The following is a 13,196-nucleotide window of genomic DNA, read 5'->3' as shown; positions in this document are numbered from 1 at the left end:
TATGCAGGTTTTTTGTAGACATAAGTTTCCAACGCATTTGGGTAAATACCAAGGAGTGTGGATTTCATGGTAGAAATATGTTTAGTTTTGTAAGAAACCACAAAACTCTCTCCAAGTGGCTGTATTATTTTATATTCTCAGTAGCAGTGAGTGAGTTCCTGTTGCACTACTTACCAGCATTTGGTGGCATCCGTTTTTTGAGTTTTGGTCCTTTGAGTAGGTATGTAATGGCATCTTGTTTTAATTTGTAATTCCCTAGTGACATACGGTGTTAAGCATCTTTTCACATGCTTATTTGCCATCTGTATATCTTCTTTGCTGAGATGTCTGTCCAGATCTTTTGCCCATTTTTTAATCACACTGTTCAAGTTTGAAAAGCTCTTCATATGTTTTGGATAACAGTTCTTTATCAGATGTATCTTTTTTTAAAAATTAACATATAATGTATTATTAGCTCCAGGGGTACGGTCTATGAATTGCCAGGTTTACACTTCACAGCACTCACCATAGCACATAGCTTCCCCAATGTCCATAACCCAATCACCTTCTCCCTACCCACCTCCCGCTGGCAACCCTCAGTTTGTTTTGTGAGATTAAGAGTCTCTTATGGTTTGTCTCCCTCCTGATCCCATTTTGTTTCATTTATCCTTTCCTACCCACCAAACCCCTGACGTTGCCTTTCAACGTCCTCATATCAGGGAGATCATATGATAATTGTCTTTCTCTGATTGACTTATTTCACTCAGCATAATACCCTCTAGTACCATCCACGTCGTCACAAATGACAAGATTTCATTTCTTTTAATGGATGCATAGTATTCCCATATATATATATATATATATATATATATATATATATATATATATATACCACATCAGATGTATCTTTTGCAAATATTTCCTCCCAGTCTATGTCTTGTCTTCTGAAGTTCTTGACAGTATCTCCAGCAGAACAGAAGTTTTCATTTTAATAGAGGCCAGTTTTTCAAAGATTTCTTTCATGGGTCATGCCTTCGGTGTTGCATCTAAAAATTTACTGCCAAACCCACAGTTATCTGGGTTTTCTCCTATGTTATCGTCTAAGAATTTTATATTTTTGCATTTTACACTGAAGTCTAAGATCCATTCTTAATTAATTTTTGTGAAGAGTGTAAAGTCTGTGTTTAGATCCATTTTGGGCATTTGGATGTCCATTTGTTTAAGCACCATTTATTGGAAAGGCTGTCTCTGCACCATTGTAATGCCTTTGCTCCTCTGTCAAATATCAGTTGGCATATTTCTGTGGATTTTTTCCTGGGCTCTTTATTCTGTTCCATCTATCTCTTTATCTGTTCTTTCATCAATATCACATTATCTTGATTACTGTAGCTTTATAGTAAGCCTTGAAGTTGGACAGTGTGCCTATTTTTTGATAGTGAACAGTAGCCATGTTTTAGAATCATGTAGCTAACTTTATAAAATGACCGTAGCAGCATTCTATTTTTTTTCTATATTGAGAATAATTTATAAAATATTATCAGAAGTTTTTTCTAAAAATTTTGAAAGACTTTATTGGCATTCTTATTCTTTAAAACAGTAAAGTGCGAATCATGTCAGTTACCAATTTGTGAAGAATCAGAATAATTGCCTAAAAATAAAATCCTAGACCTGATATGACTTGTCTTTTCTTCTATTTATTTTAATTCTCCACTTTAAAAAAACATTTAAATATTTAAATTTGGATGAGCCCATAATGTAAATATATGATATTTCATATCTTTATGTTTATGATAGTCATTTGCTTTTTACAAATCTTATTATACCGGTACCAATAACCTTTGAGTACATCCTTTTCCTGTTGATTTGAAATGCCAATTTTATCATATGCTAAATGCCTATGTTTATTTTAAGCCTAGTAAACGACTTTTCCACATAATTTACCACCTGCTTTTGGACTTGAGCCACATTGTTTTAAATACAAAGATTTGTATTATTTTATAATATCCGGTACCGTACCACCTCTCTAAATCTTTCTTAGGTGGACCTTCACTTTTAGACCTTCAGACCCAGTAGCCTTTGAGGAAAGGTATAGAGAGAATTGGAGGCGTGAGTAGCCATAGGAAGAGTTTTATTTATTTCCTCTACTGTGGATAGAGCCAGATACCTCTACTCTACTTCCACTTCCCAAATGCAAATGCAGTAGTATCTTGGCTTTGTCTGAATTCTAATGTCAGAAACAAACTTGGCCATGCTCATTGCTAAGTTTGTTCTACATACTCTGCCAGGATTGAAACTTGGGACCTCTCAAAACTATTCTGACTCTAGTATTTCATTTCTAGATCAAGAAAGACACAATGTCAGCTTCCAGAAGTCAATATTTTTTTCTTGGAATTGGTTTGAAAATGGGAGAGAGGAGGTTTGAATCGGACCTCTAAATGAACCTTCGATCCATTCCCATCACTATTATATCTATCAGTAGTTATCTGAAAATTTCACCAGATAAATGTCCATTCCTGTATTTCAATAGGTTTTCTGTATTCATGTATTTCCTTAGTCATTTCTAATGGGAACATGAGTAAGAGGAACACTAGAAGCCACCTACAGAGAAAAACAAACAAAACGAAGTCAGATGGAGTTTTCCCCCAATTACATTTTATTTCATTTATAAATTTATGTATATCTGGTTTTATTTTATAATCCTTTCAACTAGTACTATGGAAGATTACTCATTTTTTTCCATCGGACACTGAAACCTCCATATATCTTATGCTATGGATTTTATCCCTACTGCATTTTGTGGACCATTTCACTATCAGATATCCCACTCTCAATTACAGGGTGATTCCCATTGTCTTTTAAATAGTTTCAAATCTTGGGCCACTTGGTTGGCTCAGTTGGTTAAACATCAGCCTCCAGCTCAGGTCATAATCCCAGGAGCCTGGGATGGAGCCCCATGTTGGGCTCCCTGCTCAGAGGGGAGCCTGCTTCTCCCTCTCCCTCTCCCTCCCTGCTTCCCTTGCTTGTGCTCTCTTTCCCTCTGTCAGATAAATAAATAAAATCTTTAAAATAAATGTATACACACATACTTTCAAATCTCTTCTGTTAAAAAAAAATATAACCAATACTCCTAGACCCTCCATTCACCTTTGGCTATTTCTCTCTCTTTTCTACTTTTGCAGCTAGTTGTTGAAAACGTTTCTCCTTAGTGCTGTACTTCTTTACGTCTCTTCTCAGTTTCCTCCAGTCTAGCTTATAATCATTTTAGTTTACGTCAACCAAGTTAATCAATGTGCTTCTTTTCTCTCAATATGCAGAATGTTTTTAGTCTACTTATTATTAGACTTTTCAGGAGGGTTGAAATCTTGGTATACTTTCTTGTATGCTCTTCTCCTGCTCTTCCCTGACACACTACTTCCCGACATATCTCTCCACTTGCTCTCTTTTCCTAACTTATATAGGTTCCCTCTCCATATGGCCAAGAATTTGGTAGTTCTGAATGGCTTGACCCTGGTTCCTTCTCCCAGGCTATAATCTCTCAGTAGTCTATTTGTACATAACTAGCACATTTTCATCTCTAACCCCTTCTTCTCCTTTGAGCAGCAGACTTGAATCTTCCTTGCTTCTGGAAGGTAATTATAATCTGAAAACCTCTTGCTGATTAATTCTTATTTCAATAAACAAAAATAGAGTATTGCTGTTGAAATGAGTGACATACATTAATTTAGTAGTTAGGTAAGAATATATATGATATTCAATGTTTGTATAATAAAAACATTAATGTCAAATATAGTAATGAATATTTTTTCCAAAAGGCAAATCAGAGAATCATCTCTCCCTCTCTTTTTAATAAACATCAATGGTCTCTCATTACTTTTAGCACAAGGACTGAAATTCTCAACCTGGTTACTTACTTCTATATCATCACCTTTCATAGTGCCTCCCTTCCTCTATGCCACTCCAGGCCCACTGGTCTTTCATTGACAAGAGCATGCTACAGCCCTTTGTGTATGTTGGTCTCTGAGCCTAGACTATGTCCCTCCATTTTTCTTCTCATTGTAGCCTAGCGAGGGTCTGTCCTTCCTTCAGATCATCACTTCCTTGATGAAGCCTCTGATTGCCTTTACTAAGTCACGTCTTCTGTTTGTCTTTGTGTACCTCTCCTTGAGAGTTCTTATCACTGTCTGATTTTACATTTATTTTATTATTATCAGATTATTGATTGTAGATTTCACAAGGCCTGGAATTTCGTCTTGTTTGTTGGCAATTTTGTCATTAGACCCTAGTACAGTCAGTGCCTCGCATGTTGAAGACATTTGATATTCACTTGTGGAATGAGTGAAAGGAATATTAAGTGGAATTTCCTATTTTCCTTTTTTAAGTCATAAAACATTTTGGATTATGACTGCTGCTCTGGGGTTAATTCTATGAATGTTGGTTTGTTCTTCTGTATTGTTTTCTAAAACATTTATATTTACATTTTCTTTAACTTAATAGTTATTTAAAATGTCCTTTTAAATTTTTTAAATGATTGAGTTCATACTTCCACTTTGTTTTGTTCTAATTTTATTATATTTTTCCTGAAATGTGTATTTTTTATATTGTAAATAAGTACTAGGTGTTACTCAAATTAATGTTATTTTCCTTGTGTTGCATTATATTTCTTGGAATTGTATAAACATATTCTGTTTAATCATGCTTTTAAAAAAGAACATTGATGAAAAAATTTATATTTTCTGAGAGCAAGATGTGGGGATTGCCTGACTCTGTTCTCATTTTCTGATCATGAAAATAATCTGTCTTTTAATTTATCCTGCTGGAGTAATATAACCCAGTGAACTTTCAGTGTTTTTGCACACCACTAGACTAAAGACTAATTTTCCCTGCTCTGTTTCACAGTTCCCTAACTATAGGAATAAAAATTTATTTTTATGTATGTTGTTATAAAGTATTTACTTTTGGAGAGACACTGTACAAGACAATAATAATAATAATAATAATAATAATTGATACTTACATAATGCTTTTGATAATAATAATACTTGATACATAATGTTTTTGATATGCCAGGTTTTTTATGCTTTAAATATAGGAATTCATTTAATTATCAAAACAATACTAAAAATAGTTATTGTTTTATCATCCTTATTTTTTTAAAATATAAAACCAAAGCATAGGGAGAGTTACTTAAGGACAGACAGAAATGAGTTACTTAAGGGCAGACAGAAAGCAGATAGCAAGGCAAGATTGAGTTCCAACCAAAAGCCCGTGCTTTTAACCACTAAGCTATATTGCTTATCAGAAATAAAGACTACTTTATATACTTTAATTCAATTAGTAGACCCAGTCTATATAAGGTAGATAGCATTAATTCCATTTGAAAAAGAAACTGAAGTTCAGAGAGGGGGAATAACCTTCCAAAGGCTACAGACATTTGAAGTGTCCAAGTTCAAAATTGTGCTGAGATCTATTAATTATCCTTCTCTATGAAGATGACTCTAAACCTGAAACTTTGAAACCTGAAACCTAAATCTCTCACATGCAGACAACGAAAACTATAAATCTAAGAATGCCATATTCCCAACAATTTGTACTTACAACTACTTACCTTAATTCCCAACTTCTTTATGTATCCTGTTGTACAGTGTTCTTGGAGAGAGGGGCATGAGAACCCACAAAAGATAAGTGTTGATAGCACTATACTATCACTCAATAAATATCAGTTCAATAAATAGTCCATTTTTTATTAACATATAATGTATTATTTGTTTCAGGTGTACAGGTCTGTGATTCATCAGTCTTACACAATTCACAGCACTCTCCATGTGGAGTGCTATGAATTGTGTAAGACTGATGAATACCCTCCCCAAGGTCCATCACCCAGCCACCCCATCCTTCACACCCACCCCCCCAGCAACCCTCATTTTGTTTCCTGAGATTAAGAGTCTCTTATGGTTTATCTCCCTCTCTGGTTATGTCTTATTTCATTTTTCCCTCACTTCCCCTATGATCCTCTACCTTGTTTCTCAAATTTCTCATATCAGTGAGGTCATATGATGATTGTCTTTCTCTGATTGAGGCACTCAATAAATATCAGTTCAATAAATAGTCCATTTTTTATTAACATATAATGTATTATTTGTTTCAGGTGTACAGGTCTGTGATTCATCAGTCTTACACAATTCACAGCACTCTCCATATGGAGTGCTATGAATTGTGTAAGACTGATGAATATCCTCCCCAAAGTCCATCACCCAGCCACCCCATCCTTCACACCCACCCCCCCAGCAACCCTCATTTTGTTTCCTGAGATTAAGAGTCTCTTATGGTTTATCTCCCTCTCTGGTTACGTCTTATTTCATTTTTCCCTCACTTCCCCTATGATCCTCTACCTTGTTTCTCAAATTTCTCATATCAGTAAGGTCATATGATGATTGTCTTTCTCTGATTGACTTATTTCACTTAGCATAATGCCCTCTAGTTCCATCCACATCATTACAAATGGCAAGATTTCTTTTCTTGATGACTGCATAGTATTCCATTGTATATATATACCACCTCTTCTTTATCCATTCATCTGTTGATGGACACCTAGGCTCTTTCCATAGTTTGGCTATTGTGGACATTGCTGCTATAAACATTTGGGTGCATGTGGCCCTTCAGACCACTATGTTTGTATCTTTGGGGGTAAATACCCAGTAGTGCAATTGCTTGGTTGTAGGGTATCTCTATTTTTAACGTTTTGAGGAAATTCCATATTGTTTTCCAGAGTGGCTGCATTGCATTCCTACCAACAATGTAGGAGTGTTCCCCTTTCTCTGCATCCTTGCCAACACCTGTTGTTTCCTGACTAGTTAATTTTAGCCATTCTGACTGGTATGAGGTGGTATTTCACTGTAGTTTTGATTTGTATTTCCCTGATCCCAAGTGATGTTGAGCACTTCTTCATATGTCTGTTGGCCACTTGAATGTCTTCTTTGCAGAAATGTCTGTTCATGTCTTCTGCCCATTTCTTGATTGGAATGTTTGTTCTTTGGGTGTTGAGTTTGATAAGTTCTTTATAGATTTTGGATACTAGCTCTTTATCTGATATGTCATTTGCAAATATCTTCTCCCATCTGTCAGTTGTCTTTTGGTTTTGTTGACTGTTTCCTCTGATGTGCAGAAGCTTTTTATCTTGATGAAGTCCCAATAGTTCTTTGCCCTTGCTTCCCTTGCCTTCAGCGATGTTTCTAGGAAGAAGTTGCTGTGGCTGAGGTACAAGAGGTTGCTGCCTGTGTTCTCCTCAAGGATTTTAATGGACTCCTGTCTCACATTGAGGTCCTTCATCCATTTGGAGTCGATTTTTGTGTGTGTTGTAAGGAAATGGTCCAGTTTCATTCTTCTGAATGTGGCTGTTCTATTTCTCCAACTCCGTTTGTTGAAAAGACTGTCTTTTTTCCATTGCATACTCTTTCCTGCTTTGTCAAAGATTAGTTGACCATAGAGTTGAGGGTCTATTTATGGGCTCTCTATTCTGTTCCATTGATTTACATGTCTGTTTTGGTGCCAGTACCATACTATCTTGATAATTATAGCTTTGTAATAGAACTTGAAGTCTGGAATTGTGATGCCACAAACTTCGGTTTTTTTTTTCAATATTCCTCTGGCTATTCAGGATCTTTTCTGGCTCCATATAAATTTTAGGATTATTTCCATTATTTATTTTTTTTAATGATTTTCTTTTTGCAAGAGATTTAGTAAACATCCCTCACAGCAAATGAAAATCAGATACTTTTTCTTTCTATCTTTCTTTCTTTCCTTTTGTTTTTAGGTTTTTGCTTTCTCAGTGTTTTCAGTGGTAAGTAAATGGTGAATTCAGGTAAACTTCATCTTGTTACTGCATGTTCATAATACCAAAAATAGTTTTGGGCAGATGATATGCATTTAATCAGTATTTATTGAAATGATATATGTTAAGAGAAGGCACATCTGAGAAATTGGTGTCTACCATCATTAGAAGCAAAATTTATTTTGAGAATAAAGATGATTTAATATTGATATATACAAAAAACTTGTTTTTTAAAACATGATATAAAGTTTCATGAATGATTTGGTCTCAAATATGTATAATAATCTTCAACAAAACTATTAAACATGTTTTAGTTACCCTCATGACTAGTAATTATTTTATACATTAAAGCACATTTATAGATATTAACCCTAGGAATCTTAAAGTGTACAGTATTAATGAATGGTATTGGTAAGTTGTAACTTATTTACATTAATGAGCTCTTTATAGATTTATAAAAATAATTTCTCAAAGTTTTATGAATGACATAATTAACATATCCTATTCTTTTGTTTGAATATCCATAGCTCAGTCCATTTTTAAGACATTCTGTTTTGAAGAAGACATTTAATGTCACTCTACCAAATCCTTCCCTGATTACAAGAGAAAACACTTTTACTGTAAAACAAAAAGCCAAACAAAAAAATCCAGAAAGCAAAGTAAAACCTTCTAAATGGTAAGTGTGCTTGTTCTCACTGAATCATAGGGTTGCTACATTTTTACAGTCCATGAATTAACTGTCATACAGAATCTCTGAGACAGATAATTTTTTTCTGTCTTCAAAGCAATGTATTTGTATCCTTATTCTAGAGCTTGGCTGTTTATATCGCTTTATATCGCTCGGGGTAATTAACATATTATAGTAGAGACCACTATGCATGCTTCTAGAAATAAATGATGAACCTGGTCAAGAATACCGTTTTTAGAAAGTCTACTTTTCATTTGCCTTTAACACTAAGATAGGAGAGCTACCTTAATGAGGTGAAGCTGACTGTGTTTCTCTTTCAATTAACCTATCTTTTAAAACAAAGAATCTACAAAATAATGCCATGGTCTAGTCAGTTATTGTGAGATTACATCTCAGTGAAATATATAGGCTTTTTCAAATAAATTGTATTATCAAGCAAGTTTGAACTAAGAATATTCCTAAGTAAATAGTTAATAGGTATGGGTTAAACACCAAGTGTATAGTAATGACTAACACTGGTTTAGGTTTTATTTGGGGGTTTTTTGGTACCATAGGATGGACTTGAATAATCTGATGTTACTGTATTCCAAAAGAGGTTGCTTTTCATTTCAGTATCTACACCACAAAATGACGTTAATGTTATATTTCAGGAAACTACTGAGATTATATTAATTGCTAGAGAATTAGATTCTAAACAAAAAAGTACTTATTAAAATTAAAATAATAAAATATAGAATTTAATATATGATAAATTGTTAGACTACTTACTGGAGTAGTAGATTAGATTTAATCTAGATGTCATCAGAATTTATTCTTGCCACAGCATGGACCTCTGCCATCCATAATGGTAGCCACTAGACCCATGTGACTATTGAGCACTTGAAATATGGCTATTTCATGCACACCAGATTTTGAAGACTTAGTTTGACAAAAAAAGGGTATAAAATATCTGATTAATACTTTTTAAATTTTATATATGTTGAAATGATAGTATTTCAGATATACTGGGTTAAATATACTATTATGATTATTACTAACTGTTAATTTTTACATTTAAATGTGATCATAGGCTTATATTATATTTCTATTGGACGATACTGGTCTAGAACATCTATGTTTTGGAATAGTGATTTCATCAGTATATTGGAAAACAATGTCTACAATAATTTTTTAAAAGATTTTATTTATTTATTTGACAGAGAGATCACAAACAGGCAGAGGTGGGGGGGTGGGGGGTGTAGCAGGCTCCCTGCTGAGCAGAGAGCCCAATGTGGGACTTGATCCCAGGACCCTGAGATCACGACCTGAGCTGAAGGCAGAGGCTTAACCCACTGAGCCACCCAGGCACCCCAATAATGTTTTATTTTTAATTTTAGCTCCACTCTATTACATATTTTGTTATGACAGAGAGCAGTAGCCCATTAACTACTCATGGTCATTATTACTTATTAATATGTAGTAATTCTTTAAAGTGCAAAAATACGAAAGCTATTTAACATCATTTAAAACTACTGTCCTGACTTTTGTACTACAAATGTTATAATTTTCTTTTTTTTTAATTAAAAAATTTTTTATTTTATTTGACAGACAGAGATCACAAGTAGGCAGAGAGGCAGGCAGAGAGAGAGGGGGGAAGCAGGCTCCTCACTGAGCAGAGAGCCCGATGTGGGGCTCCATCCCAGGACCCTGGGACCATGACCTGAGCTGAAGGCAGAGGCTTTAACCCACTGAGCCACCCAGGTGCCCCTAAATGTTATAATTTTCAATCTATATCTATTTTTTGATCCCATAAAATGTTGTTATTGTCATTTCTTAAATTATATTTATTTAGATTTACCCATATATTTATGTTTCATTGTTCTTTATTCCTTCTTGCATTGCTGTGCTTTTCTGTGCTATCATTATTCTTCTTTCTAATGAACTGCTTTTAATTTGTGTTCATGAAGGTTTGTTATTGATGAGTTTTCTCCTTTTTTGTTTAGAATCATTTTTATTTCATCTTCATTTTCAAAGAATATTTTTACTGGATAAAGAATTAGAGGTTCCTATATATATTCTTTTAGCACTTTAAAAGTGTCATCGCATTGTATAATGCTTTCCAAGGTTTCTAAGAAAATGTTTTTCCTTTGAAAATGATGTGCTTTTTATTTATCTGGCTGCTTTTTCAAATTTTCTCTATGCATTTTAAGAAATTATTTTTAATGTCCTTAGGTTTTCCTGTCTCTACCCAAATGTTCCTTGGTGTTCGCTAAAGTTCTGAATTGTGTAGGTTGATGTCTTTTTATTAGTTATGGAAAATCATCACCCACTATCTCTTAAAATATTGCTTTTATAACATCCTCCTTTATATTTTGAAAATGCAATTACAGATATTAAATCTCTTTCTTTACTGCATCTCATGTATCTTGTATATTCTTTTCTATAATACAGACCTATTTCCTTCCTATATTTCAGTCTGTATATATTCTAACACTCTTCTAGTTCACTAATCTCTTCAATGGTCCAATCTGAAGTTAAACACATCTATTGTATTCCTAATGTTAACCATTATATTTTTAATTCTATAATTTCCTTTTCATTATTGTTTATAAATTTCAATTATATGGAGAGGTTCTCTATCTTCTCAACAATTTTGTCACATTTTATTCTTTATTTATGTTAAAGGACACAAACTCTGAATCACCTTTGGATATGTTTTTATTGTCCTTTTATTCTCTCAGTTTCTATCTTTTGATTCTGTCCCCTGGCATGTCTAAGCTTGATCAAATGTTGGTCATAACTTATGAAAAATTACATAGGTAATTTGATGCTTTATCTCATATGATCTTCCTCCAGACAGAACATCCTTTCACTTTCTCTCAGGCTTCTTACGTATGGGCAACCATCTCTTCCCAGTGTGCGATTTTGCTTGTTCAGGATTGGGCTTCATGTTTTTGTGAGTGTTGATCTAATGACCATCAGGTATGTTCCCAGGGTATGACCTTTCTGTGATCTTAGCAGGAAGTCAGTGACAATCACTAGAGTTCTTCCTCTAATATTTTTACTTTCAGTCTTTGAAACTACCAAATACTCTGTGCAACTGCCTAGATCTTTAGCTGCACTTTTGACTCTACTTCTTAGTCTTTTGACACTACCCCCATATCAGATAAAATCAAACAAATGTCCTGAGGGGAAAATTAATACAATCTCAGACTCATTTGTGTTCCTTCTTGTTCTTTGGGATTTTGTCCCTTCATGACCTATTGTCTTGAACTTGAACTCTAAGGTTTGTTTCTATAGACCCTGAGAGAGCCAAAGTCTCAATTTAGATTCCTATCTAGTTTGTAGTTGTCTTCCATGCTTCTTAAAAACTCAAAGAGTCGTCTAAGGGAATGTGAGGCTCACTTCAATGCTATTCCCTCCTCACCTTTCTCACCAGGTTCCTAGGCATTACAAGACCTGGTTGCGTAGCTCTCCATTCTCTTAAATAAACATAAGCAAAAATAAATTCTGTAATTTTTCTCAGAGACTTGGTCTACAGTGAGTTACTCTGCCATATCTGAAATTCTTCTTTTACTATAGCTTGCTTTCTTTCCTTTTTACCTCTAAAACAATTTCTGAAATTCAATAACTTTGATGGACATTTACAACTGGAAAGAATATCTCCTAAATATGATACATCTTAACATGTAACTATTTACTCAACATCCTACTAAAAAGCGCATATTCTATTTTAAGGAAATGTATGTTCTTATCAAACTTTCTTGCAAATCTATTTCTTTTTTAGTTAAGTCCAGTTAGCCAACATATAGTACATCATTAGTTTTAGATGTGGTGCCCAATGATTTGTTAGCTGCAAATCTATTCCTTTAAGATTATTGTCACATTATAAACTAAAAGAATATGTTAAGGTTGTATGGTTAGTTATTTAATTATTTTTACCAGATGTCACACAAAAATAAGTCCTTCAAAAGTGTTTTAGTATCCCAGACATGCCCACCCACATCTTAAGTCCTTTGTGAAATAAACCTTCAGAAGATAAAACCAAACTAGCTCCTTATTCAACTAATCACCATTACAGATGAACAAAAAGACTATTTCTATCTTTTCTGTTTATATGCTCTCCTAGGATTACTACGAGAGAAACTCACAAACTGACATAAGATTTCCATTCAGAATTTCTCTGCATTTCAGTCAGTATAGTGTCATATGGAGGCTTCCTCCTTTAATTAACTTTCAGGAAAAACAATTTTATTTCACAATTAGAGAGAAATATAGTGCTTGGCTAAACTACTACATTAACTGTAAAGAAAAATGAGTGAGTTAACATGTTCAAAGGGCTGCTATCAGCTCCACTCATGTTTGAATGAAAGGGAACAAGCCATGTAACAGAAGGGTATTGGGTGATTAAAAATGGGGAAAGAATTGCCCAGAAGAATACCAAATAACAGGGATGATGGTGTTAAAACAAATTTGTGGATTTCACAGGTTACTCTGTGTCAATCAAGCCACATTTTATTCAACTGTTCCTGGTCATAATGGAAATGAACATAAAATATTTTTGTTATGTGAAGTCTCACATACATAAAACTTAGTGAAAGAATTGATATTTCTTCTGAGAATAAATATAGTACAGCCTCAGGCACCTAAGTGGCTCAGTCGGTTAAGTGCCTTCTGCTCAGTTCTGATCCTGGGGTCCTGAGATCCAGGACCACTCACTGG

At 34.1% G+C, this 13,196-nt stretch overlaps 1 protein-coding gene across 2 annotated transcripts in view; it reads left to right on the top strand.

The window, feature by feature from the left end:
- STPG2 (sperm tail PG-rich repeat containing 2) overlaps window positions 1–13,196 on the top strand; it is a 582,130-nt gene that overhangs the window by 568,038 nt on the left and 896 nt on the right. Inside the window, exons 14-15 of one of the 2 annotated variants that reach the window (XM_032332947.1) lie at window positions 7,790–7,816; window positions 8,335–8,483. In XM_032332947.1, the coding sequence (XP_032188838.1) occupies window positions 7,790–7,816; window positions 8,335–8,483 (176 nt within the window). The remainder of the gene's footprint in view (window positions 1–7,789; window positions 7,817–8,334; window positions 8,484–13,196) is intronic. The other variant, XM_032332948.1, reaches the window with a different exon arrangement.

This window comes from Mustela erminea, chromosome 2 (assembly GCF_009829155.1).
Source record: "Mustela erminea isolate mMusErm1 chromosome 2, mMusErm1.Pri, whole genome shotgun sequence".
Taxonomy (NCBI): domain Eukaryota; kingdom Metazoa; phylum Chordata; class Mammalia; order Carnivora; family Mustelidae; genus Mustela; species Mustela erminea.
This window is presented reverse-complemented; position numbering and strand designations above follow the sequence as displayed.